Source organism: Glycine max, chromosome 6, assembly GCF_000004515.6.
Source record: "Glycine max cultivar Williams 82 chromosome 6, Glycine_max_v4.0, whole genome shotgun sequence".
Taxonomy (NCBI): Eukaryota; Viridiplantae; Streptophyta; class Magnoliopsida; order Fabales; family Fabaceae; genus Glycine; species Glycine max.
This window is the reverse complement of record NC_038242.2, coordinates 37688984-37700819: the sequence shown is the minus strand read 5'-3', so window position 1 is coordinate 37700819 and position 11836 is coordinate 37688984. Positions and strand designations below refer to the sequence as shown.

At 33.8% G+C, this 11836-nt stretch overlaps 1 protein-coding gene and 1 long non-coding RNA gene across 2 annotated transcripts; both read left to right on the top strand.

Annotated features, from left to right (window-relative positions):
- The first annotated feature begins 4992 nt into the window (after positions 1-4992).
- LOC102669313 (uncharacterized) lies at positions 4993-5643 on the top strand. The gene has a single exon (XM_006582594.1). It carries the CDS (start codon positions 4993-4995, stop codon positions 5641-5643), a length of 651 nt encoding a protein of 216 aa, XP_006582657.1.
- A 2687-nt stretch (positions 5644-8330) lies between these two features.
- LOC106798951 (uncharacterized) lies at positions 8331-10787 on the top strand. The gene is made up of 2 exons (XR_001388760.3): positions 8331-9505; positions 10446-10787. It is a non-coding gene; the product is annotated as an uncharacterized lncRNA (long non-coding RNA).
- Positions 10788-11836: the final 1049 nt, after the last annotated feature.

Here is an 11836-nt window from a genome sequence, read left to right as displayed (position 1 = left end):
TAACCATGACCTGTCAATAAAACCAACACTATCAGCTCTTAACCTAATAACAAAGGAAAATATCTCACAATAGAGAAACTCTTAAATTTTATTAATCTTCAAAATTTTCCAATAAAGTGTTTAAGGAGTCTATTTATACTCTTATAAATAACCCTAATTTAGGCTCTCAATAACTATTCTAATAATTAAAAGACTTTAAAATAACAATAAAAGGTCATGACAGTCCATCACAATTCCAAAAATAGATCCAAAATACAATTAAAAAATGAAAATAAATCCTATTATAAAAGTTAGCTAAAATTTATAAGCTTTACTTCTTCTTCTCTTTCCTCCATGAGAGAATTTGGTCTCTTGTCAAGTTCTTCTTGAAATCTCTTACTCCTTGCTCTAGTGATTGGTCCATCCATGTTGGGCTTAATTATTATCTAATTAACCCAATATTAATAGTCCACCAAAATTGATAAACTCGGCCCATGGATCCTTCTTGTCTTGTAAATTGGGCTTCCCAAAGTGATTCTTCAAGTTGGCCTCAAAGCATCTTCATCAATTTGTAGGAGATTGACCCAATTAGGTGTATCCCTTAATTCACATTGATCTTCTTTCTCTTTGATCTTTAGAATCAAGCCTTGTAATGCTTGCTTCATCCTCTTAGTCTTGGACCTTGTCATAGGACCTCCAATCCCATATAAAGGATCATTAGACGGACTGATTGCACCTTCATCAAAATGACTTTGAAAGAGGGGAAGTGGACACAACTTGTTCCACAAAAGTTATGATTCACAATTTATACTAGTCTAATTCTATGTTGATGACATTAAATTTGGTGCTCCTAATGAACTTTAGTGTGAGGATTTCTCTAAGTTAATGCAAATTGAGTTCGAAATAAGCATGATGGGAGAACTAAAGTTCTTCTTAAGATTGCAAATCAAATACACAAGCAATGGAATCTACATTCGTCAAACTAAGTACATGAAAGAGCTTATGAAAAAGTACAAACTGGAAGATGCTAAAGAAAAGAAAACACTCATGCATCCAACAACATATTTTGGACTAGACGAGGAATCAAAGCAGGTGGAAAACACTCAATACAGAACAATGACTAGCTCTTTGCTACATTTGTCTGTGTCCAAACCTGACATTATGTTCAGTGAATGCCTATGTGCTAAATTTCAAAAAGATTCAAAGGAAGTTCACTTAACTGTTGTTAAAAGAATATTGGTATATTTAATTAGAACTCCTAATCTTGATCTTTAAGCAAAGAAAGGAATTTAGGTTGATAAAGTATTGCGATGTTGACTATGCTGAGGATAAACTAGTGGAAGCTGCACTTCATTGGTGGAAACTTAGTCACTAGGATCTGCAAAAAGCAAGGAGCAATAACATTATCCACTACAGAGGCAAAATACTTATAAGGCAGAATACACAAACACAACAGTCATCTCATAAATTGTTATCACTACATGAAGTGCATCAAAGCCCAATTCAGACTCTCGATGGTTATTTGCCTATTAAATAATTAAAGTTATTTCAAATGCAATGTCAAAGGGCCTTTCTTCACGGATGCTAAAAAGGTTCGGGATGGGATGGTGCTTACGGGTTGATAATGGCCCCTTCGTCTAGGTAGGTTTAAGAGTTAGTAACTATATGTCGCATGTGCATGAAGGAGAGGCATTGACACTTATGGAGGCTCTTTCGTGGTTGAATTAGAACATTATCATTGAAGTTGACTGCCGACCAATTGTCATAAGCCTACATAGTAGGAAAAAATATATTTTTGAGTTTGGATTCATATTACATAAATGTAGGCAACTAAATAAATCAATATCCAACTACCAAGTTTGTTTTGTTCGTAGGCAACTAATCTAGTTGCTCACAACTTAACTATGACATCTAGAGGTCATGTTAGCCCTCATAACTTTTATCTGATACCATCTTGTGTTGCTAATTAGTTTTTGAAGAAAACAATACAAGTCTAGCTTCATAAAAAAAGAAGATCCATCTTGTTTATTCCTTTCGGTGGAATAGGAATTATAATTTGGTATTGGTATTGCTTTCATAAACTAAATTTTGGAGTGGTTCAAATTGTAATGGAACAACTTTTTGGAAGAGTTTGTGGAAAAGGATAGTTTTGGAGAAAAAAAAATTAAAGGGGAGTGCGATAAGCAATTGGGGAAAGTGTACTTAGAAATAGCCTAAAAAGAGGTAACGACAAGAATTTAGGCCCAACAAAGACTCATCCAACATCACAACGTAGCCAACAAAAGAAAGAGACTACCAAGCTTTATATATATATATATATATATATATATATATATATATATATATATATATAACATTTAAATAAATTTTCAAGAAAAAAGGAACCAGTTTTATATTATTTTAATTAAGTTCTATAACGTATAAATTTATCTTTCTAACAATCTTTGCCTCTATTTTCTGTCTTTCAATGGTGTAAAAGTGTTTTGCTTCCACACAATTGTGTTTCCTTCTTTATTTTCTAGTTACTACTAAACATAATTGTTTTTTAGTATTTTTTTTATCTTATCATATTTTCTTTCATATGAAAACCAACTCAAATAATAAAGGAGCTGTACTGAATCCTTTAATAATTATTGTTCTTAATGTAATATTTTTTTTTCTTATTTTCATCTTGAACATTCTAAAATAATAAAACCATCATACATATTATGTCATAATTTATCTTGAAGAGATTTCTAGTTTGTATTTTTATTACGTTATAAGAATGCTATGTATGCACACAGATCCATTTACTACTACACAAGAATATATAATTAAAAAATATTTTATTTAAATTTAAATTTACCGTATTGTTAATTAGTATAAAAAAGATATATTTATATTTACTAATGTATTATTATATAATTTACGTTTATTATCCTACCTAATTTGTATCATAATATGAAGTTGCGACACCAAATTAAACACCAGCTTGTCAAAGTTTAAGAAATAATGGTTTAATTTCTTATTCTGTCTTTATAGTTGTGCAAATGACACCTTTTAGTTATTGTAATTAGGGGTGAAATGAGTTAGCTCAGACCAAATCCTACCTAAATCTGACTTGATCTACTTCAAATTTTTATAGCTTTAAGTCTAGGCATGTTACATTTCACAAACTTATTATTTTTAGGTAGGATCTTGGCTTTTTTATAAGTTTAGCTTGGGCCATTAGCCTATTTAAGACTTATTTCATATTTTAAAAAAAATGTAAAAAGTCATTGTATAATAATAAAATTATTATGAGTTGAAATATTAGAGTCTCAATAAACAGCTTACATATTATTTCTATGTTACCCAAAGTTATATGTGTTGTATTTTTATTTACTTTTTTTTTCTTTAACACAACAAAAAATTTCATTAAAAACTTGCCTACATAACAATACATGTGACAAATTATCAAAGCTTTTTTAAGTCCCACCAAAACAAAATAATTCATATTCTTGTTACCCATATATATTTATAGGAACTAATCTATTTCGGACATTAAAATGACTCAAATCATCAAAAATAATTATATATCATATTAATAATAATATTTTATAAAAATACTATTGTAAAATAAGCTAGTATGTCAAGTTTAATAGACCTTTTTAAGGTCTATGGCTTGGTCTATTTAACTAAAAAGACTTTTCAAAATGCTTGAGTCTGACATTTTTTTTAAACAAACTGAGTTAAGTCATACCTTAAACATGATGGACCATAGGCCTTTGACAAGTGACCCAAGCTAGTTCTATCTCTACCTATAATTAAAGAAAATTTATTTTAATTCCTAAACATATTTTATTCCTTTTTAGTTTCTATACATAGTATATTTAATCTATTTTAGTCACTACCATCTAAACTCATAGGGACTAAAATGGATTTATACCTTAAACATGTTGTTGTTTCTAAACGAATCGAGCTAAGTCATACCTTAAACATGTTGTTTGTATTTTGTTCTTTCTCTCTCCACAAGCATGTGATAAATGTTTTATGTGCTTACATATCTTAGCAGTTATCTTACATTTTTTATTACTTAGAACTTTGTTTTAATCACTTTTATGCTAATATAACTATTAATTAGGAGTAAGCTTACAGTTTTTAACGTTTAAGAAATTTTATTAGCTTTTGATGTTTTATTTTAAGAAAAGAAGAAGAATTGAAGATTTTGGAAAAATAACATTTGAAATTTCAAGTGAAACATCTTTGAAGCATATTTTGAAAACGAAGCCAACATTTTCCCCTTTTCTTGCTGAGGCTGGGCTTGGGAGATTTGAGGCTGGGCTTGAGAATGAAAAAAATGCATTTTGCTTGTTATCAAGTTGAGGCTGGGCGTGAGGACCTTCCAGTTGCACCCTTGATACACTTTTGTGAAGCTGAATGTGAGAAAACTTGAGGGTGGATGTAGGAATGCTGATGTGGTATTAGGCTGAACTACAAGGATAAAAGAACCCATTGAAAGGATTTTCGACAATTTTAGTTTGGGGAGCTCTCATCATTTTGTTCATAATTTTCTATTATTTTATGCATCTTCTTCTTCTTCTTCTTGTTATGTAGTTGGGTTCATTCTTGTTGGAGTTGATGTAGTTGAACCTATCTTCATGTCTACATTGTAGTTATTAATCTATGTTTACTTTTAATTATTAAGTGTAATTTTCTACTCTTAATGCTTACTTTGGCTTGGTCATGTTGATGTATGCTGTAATTCAGTTAGTAGTTAGGAGTTAGTTAGCTTGACAGCTATGAAGATTGTTGTAGTTACATATGCAGTGTGTATAAAAATAATAGTGATCATGAATGAGATGTATGAGAGTGCAAAAGTTTTAATTCAGAATTCTAAGTTTTCTCTATTTTCACAATCAATTCTTTCATCTTCTCTTATTCTCTAACATAGAGCGAGTGAGTACATTGTGTGAGTGTGTGTGGAGAGCTTTACTTGCTCCAACAACTGGTATTCAGAGCAGAGGTTCAAGATCCTTGGATACTGAAATTGAGATGGCTTCCTCGAATGGAAATTTTCCAGCATCCATGCCTGTTCTCAAAGGAAAGAACTATGATGATTGGTGTGCTCAGATGAAGGTAATCTTTCGATTTCAAGATGTGACAGAAGTGGTGCAAGAAGGGGTTCAAGAACCTGACAGAAACCCAACTGATGCACAGAAGGTGGCTCACCGTGATTTGATGAAAAGAGATGCAAAGACGTTGTTCATTATTCATCAGTGTGTAGATGCAGATAATTTTCAGAAAATTAGATCTGCTGATACTGCAAAGAAGGCATGGGATACTCTAGAGAAATCCTATGCAGGGGATAGCAAACTCAAGAAGGTGAAGTTGCAGACCTTGAGGAGGCAGTATGAACTTCTACAGATGAGTGATCAAGAAAGCATTGGTGAGTTCTTTTCTCGAATCTTGGCAATTACAAATCAAATGAATGCTTATGGTGACAAGCAATCAGACTTGGGGATCATTGACAAGGTATTAAGAACCTTGACACCAAGATTTGATCATATAGTGGTGGCAATTGAGCAAGGCCAGAATCTTGAAGAGATGAAGATTGAAGAACTGCAAGGAATTCTTGAAGCTCAAGAGATGAGGCTCAATGAAAAAAATTTACAAAGATCAGCTGAGCAAGCTATGCAAGCCTAAACAACCAAAGGGAAAAACTATGATGGTGTCAAGAATAAGAAGGGAAAGGGAAAGTGGAAGAACAATAAGTGGAAGGGGTCAGGTGAGGGCTCCAGCAGTTCTGAAAATCATAACCATAATGAAGAAACTGACAAGAAAGGGAAGGAAATGCCTCATTATTTCTGGGGAAAGACAACTTCTACTGATGTGTATATTCTAAACAGGTGTCCCACTAAGAGATTGCAGGGATACACACTTGAAGAAGCATGGTCAGAAAAGAAGCCTAGTGTGGTCATTTCAGAATATTTGGTTCACTGTGTTTTAGGCATGTGCCTGAGCAGAACAAAAAGAAACTTGATAACAAGGCTGAACCAATGATACTCATTGGATATCATCCAACTGGTGCCTACAACCTGTATGATCCTAGAATGAGGAAGGTTGTGATTAGCAGAAATGTCTTGATAGATGAAACAAAGGGCCAGAATTGGGAAATAAATGTTGTTGACAATGGTGAAAGAAAGGTGATTGTGAACCTTGAAGACAAAGAAAGTGAAGAGGATGTATCATCATGTGGAGAGCAACTCAGAAGGTCACAAAGAGAGAGACAAGTACCACAAACACTTAGAGAGTATGAATTGTATCCTGATACATCAATCACTGCAGAAGGGGATTTTGTGCACTTTGCTCTACTTGCTGAATCAGAACCAATGAGTCATGATGAAGCCTCACAAAGTTCACATTGGAGAGCAGCTATGGAAGAAGAATTGAGATCAATTGAGAAGAATCAGACTTGGGAGTTAGTCCATTTGCCTCAAGGAAAAAGACCAATTGATGTGAAGTGGGTCTATAAGACTAAAGTAAAGTCTAATGGAGATGTGTCCAAGTATAAGGCAAGATTAGTAGCAAGGGGATTTCTGCAAAAAAACATGGCTTGGATTACAATAAGGTTTTCGCTCCAGTTGCAAGACTTGAAACTGTTAGGCTCATTGTGGCAGCTGCTTGCAACATAAATTGGTCTCTATATCAACTGGATGTGAAGTCAGCATTTTTGAATGGGCCACTTGAAGAAGAAGTCTACATAACTCAACCACCTGGTTATGTAGTTGCAGGACAAGAGGATAAAGTTTACAAGTTGAATAAGGCATTATATGGCCTCAAGCAGGCTCCTAGAGCCTGGAATATGAAAATTGATAGCTTCCTAGTCCAACAGAATTTCACCAAGTGCACTACTGAGCATGGAGTTTATGTCAGAAACACAGATTCTGGTGAGTTTTTGATAATATGTCTCTACGTAGATGATTTGCTAGTGACTAACAATAGTAAAGAAGATATAAGAGTGTTCAAAGGAAGAATAATGGATGAATTTGAGATGTCTGATCTTGGTGAACTATCATACTTTCTGGGTATTGAATTTGTTTCTACCAGTAAAGGGATTTCCATGCATCAAAAGAAGTATGCAGAAGACATCCTAAAGAGGTTCAATATGATGGATTGCAATTCTGTTATCACACCAACTGAAACTGGAATTAAGCTGCAAATAGATGAGGATGAGAAAGAAGTTGATCCTACCTTATACAAGCAAATTGTAGGCTCATTGAGGTACCTATGTAACACCAGACCTGATATTGCCTATTGTGTTGGGTTGATAAGCAGGTTTATGGAGAAACCAAAGACACCTCACTTCTTGGCAACAAAGAGGATTCTGAGGTATGTGAAAGGAACATTGGATCTTGGCATTTTATATCCTTATAGTCAGAAGAATATAGAAGGAGAAGTGTTTGGTTATAGTGATTCAGATTGGTGTGGTGATAAGGATGATAGGAAAAGCACTACTGGTTATGTTTTCAAATTTGGAACATCACCAATCTCTTGGTGCTCAAAGAAGCAAAGTGTAGTTGCTTTGTCAACATGTGAAGCATAATATATTGCTGCTGCTATGGCAGTCTGTCAAACTCTATGGCTGGAAGCTTTAATGGAAGAACTAAACTTGAGAAATTGCAGTCCTATGAAGTTGTTGATGGATAACAAATCAACAATTGATTTAGCTAAGCATCCTGTGACACATGGTAGGAGTAAACATATTGAAACCAAGTTTCATTTCCTGCGTGATCAAGTGAGTAAGGAGAAGCTTGAATTGGAGTTTTGTAGGTCTGAAGATCAAGTTGCAGACATACTAACTAAGCCATTGAAGTCTATCAAGTTCAAGGAATTGAAAGACAAGTTAGGAGTGACATCCTTGACAAATCTGAATTAAGGAGGGATGTTGATGTATGCTGTAATTCAGTTAGTAGTTAGGAGTTAGTTAGTTTGACAGCTATGAAGGTTGTTGTAGTTATATATGCAGTGTGTATAAAAATAATAGTGATCATGAATGAGATGTATGAGAGTGCAGAAGTTTTAATTCAGAATTCTAAGTTTCCTCTATTTTCACAATCAATTCTTTCATCTTCTCTTATTCTCTAACATAGAGTGAGTGAGTGCATTGTGTGAGTGTGTGTGGAGAGCTTTACTTGCTCCAACAGGTCACCCACTGCATGATTTTGTGGTTTGAATATGACTAGAAAATATATTTGAATCTAGAAATGGGGAAGAGCACCTAATGAGCTTTTTTAGTCATCTTTTAACTCTTGTTTCAAAAGCAAGTTACTTGGTTAGGCTAGGCAAGAGATTGCTAGTTTAGTTAATGGGACTTAGGCTATTTCCATCCAAGGAATTGAGATTTGAGTAATTTTATGAGTTGGTGATAATTGAACCTTAAACCTTTGTGTGCATGAGGGGAGGTTTGGCGAAATCAACCATAACACTTCTATCCATTTTCGTTTTACCTATTTTTATCGCATTTTAAGTGTTCGTAAAAATTACCCAAAAAGAGTTCTTGCTATTTTGTTCTTTAATTTTTTTGTTTATTCATGTTCTTGCTTTTTACATTATTGCATTCCAATTAATATTATTGTTTTGACAGCCATAGTTAGCGAATACTGTTATTTTACCGGGTATTACGTGAGTCCCTTTAGATACGATACTTAAACTTTTATTTTATAATATTTGCACGACTTGGTATGCTTGCCAAGGAGTTAACAAGCAAATTGGCGCTTTGCCGATGACTTATGTGTCAATACTAGACAATTGTGCATCATTTACTATCTTAGGCTTTTATCCTTTCATTTTTTTTATTTTTACATTTTTGCATTTATTTTGATCTTTGGCTAACTTTGTTGCTTTAGTGTTTTTTGTCTTTCTCATTTTTTGTCATTTGATTTGTTTCAGTTGTTATTTTGCTTTGTGTTGTTTATATTTGTTGTTTTGGTTTGGTTTTGAGGTGTTGCTTGTTTTGTCTTAATAAGTGAAATAATTGATGAAAAGTGTGTGAGTGTTGGTTAAGTAAGTTGCTTTCTGTTTGTTTTATTTGTTTATGCTGAGAAAGATTTGAGAGCGTTGGCTAATTTAAGTTTGGGGTGTTTAAGGCTTGACTCATGTAAAGAGCAAGTTAAAAAGTTGCATTTTTTTGTTTAACTTTCAAGCTAAGTTTAGAATTTTCTCATGCTATACCTAGCAATTTTCGAACCCCTGTGCCAAAAAGAAATTTAGCATGTGCTTGGTGTGAACTTAAGGCTGCATGTCCTTTAATTTCTATGTCAATGTGGCCATTTGATTGGAGTGCAATTTCTACACTTGCTCTTTACCATTTTGATGCCATGTGTCAATTTTCTTTAGGCTTAGTGTGGCATCTTGTTCTTAATTCACAAATCTAGTGCACCTATTCTCCTACAAGGTGACACCAAGCATCACGTGAATCATAGTCCAAACCATGGCTTTGGAATTGGAGTGCAATCATATGTCAAGTATCACCTTTATTCATGACTATGTGTGCTCTTCATAGAAGGTGCAAATTCTTCACTTATTCTTTGCCAATCATGAGCATGACATCACCTAAATCTAGCCAGCCGTGGCTTCTCAATTAAGAGTGCAATTGTGCACTTTGGATTTAGGCAAAGCGTAGCAATTTTTAATTGCCTCATGAACCAAATTCGGTGTCACTAGTGACCAATTTGGTGCAATTTTTTTTAACCCTTCACGACTCTCTCACTTACTTTCCCTTCTTTTCTCTTCATGAACACTCACTCCAGCAGCTCTTTCTCGTGTCATTTCTTTTGTTTTGTTTACATTCTCTCATGCTTTCATCTTTGAGGGTCATTTCTATTTTCTCTTAACTTGATTCATGCTACTGCCTTTTTCTCATTTCATTTCTCTCTTTTTTTCTTTGTTCATCTTTTTAACATATTTTCTTTATTTATTTGAATGTTGCTACTTATTATCTCTTTGAATGTTTATCACTTGTTTTTGTTTGTATTTTCTAGTTGATTGATGTTTTTGCATGGATATCTTTCTCGTTTTCTGATTTGCGGTTTTACATATGTTTAAATGTGTCTTCCAAGTGTTTGATGAAATGCCTAAGCCAAAATTCCTTTTGATTTACAACTTGTTTGTTGGTTTTGAGGCTTAATGTCACTTTCTCATGACTTGTTTTTTTAGTGCTAGTTTTATTTTTTGTTAAATCTTGTTTTGTGTTGCTACTTTCTTTGTTAGTTAGTACTTTTATTTCAATATTTCCTTTTTTATTTGTTTCTTTTTATTGTTTTTTTTAATCTTTTCATTCTTTTGTCATCTGTGGTTTTAGCCACTTTTTCATAAATCTTTGCCTCTGGAACCTTGTGCTTAAGCAAGGTCTTTGCCAAGCTTAAGCGTGGGTCATTTCTTAAAAAAAAAATGAGAAAGAGAGATATGTGACTTTGAAGGACCCTGTTTATGCCTTTTCATTTCAGAAGGACTATGAAACTCATGGTGCATGGCCTCATATGCTTGGGGACCAACCACTTTGAGCCCAAGGGGCGGATCATGAGCTACTAGAGATGAAGAGGAAAATGAAGATGGTGAGGCTTAGCTTGTAGAGGTCACCCTTTACGTTTGATGCTTTTAAATTTCAGATTTTAGTTTTAGTACTTAGTTTTATTTCAAGCATGTGGTAGTTTATGTTAGTTGTTACATAATTTTTAGTGTTGCTATTGTTTTATCTTTTGTGGTGTTATTGATCATGTGATTGAAGGTTCTACGCTTGTTTCACTTGTGCATGTGAATAATTTTTTGGGGGGAAGTTTCTCTTGCAATTGATTGTTGTGGATGCAGTCTTGAGTGATTGGAACTTTGCATGATACATTGATTGTGGTTAGTGGTTGTGGCATGACTCTTGAAAGCTCTTAAATGATGTTTAAATGTGTGAGTTATGTGATCTTAGAATGAAGAGTGTCACCACTGGGAATTTGTGTATGAATGTGAAAAATGATCAAGGCATTTTTTTTCTCTCTAGCTAGTTTGCCAAATAGCCAACCTTTAAAAATCCTTTTGACCCTTGCAACTGCTTTTGAGCCAAATAATTGAATTGTTTGTGATTGAACCTTGAGCCTATGGAAAAACAAAGTCTCACCATTCCTTAGGGCTAGGAGAGCAATTGTTATTAAAATGGTTTGACACAAGTGGAAATGTGGGATGAATGTTGTCAATTGCATTCAAGAAGGGTTGAAGAAAAGATTTGGTTAAAAGTGTACTCCATTGGGCTCAAATTGGCTATGTACATGTTATTTTGAAAAAGAAAAAAAAATGAAAATGAAAAAAGAAAAATGAAAGAAAAAATATTGGTCAAAGTTTGTGAAAATGCAAATAAATAATCACCAACTTAATATAAAGCTTGTTTTAATGAGATCCATGTTTGGGGTACTTTGGTGTGGTACTCATGCTAGTCAAGGTGGATGAGAGGAAATATCTTGTGGTAATTGTTGCTCTCTTAACCCTTGAAGGTATCTTTGCATATCTAGAAAAACCAAGTTTTTTGAAGTCCAACCAAGTTACAAGCCAATAAGACCATGTGATTTTGCATGATTGTTTTATTTCTTGAATTGTTGAGATGAAAAACAAAGTTGATTGAGGTTCCAATGTGCTGATTTTGTGTGAAACACTCACCTCCCATGGCATGTGCCTTAGAGTGAAACACTTTTGTGAGGAGGCTTGCACATATGGAGTTAGTGGCAGACGTGTAGTGATTGTGGGCCTTTCAATGAATATATATTTATATAATATTAATAGTTTGGGAATTTTTAGGGACACCCAGCATTTTTGCTGGGATGCCCAACAACACAATGAAAGGGCCAAAATGCCCTTC

Coding starts and splice junctions, on each gene's coding strand:
- LOC102669313 (XM_006582594.1), top strand. CDS start 4,993: ATGGCTTCCTCGAATGGAAATTTTCCAGCATCCATGCCTGTTCTCAAA.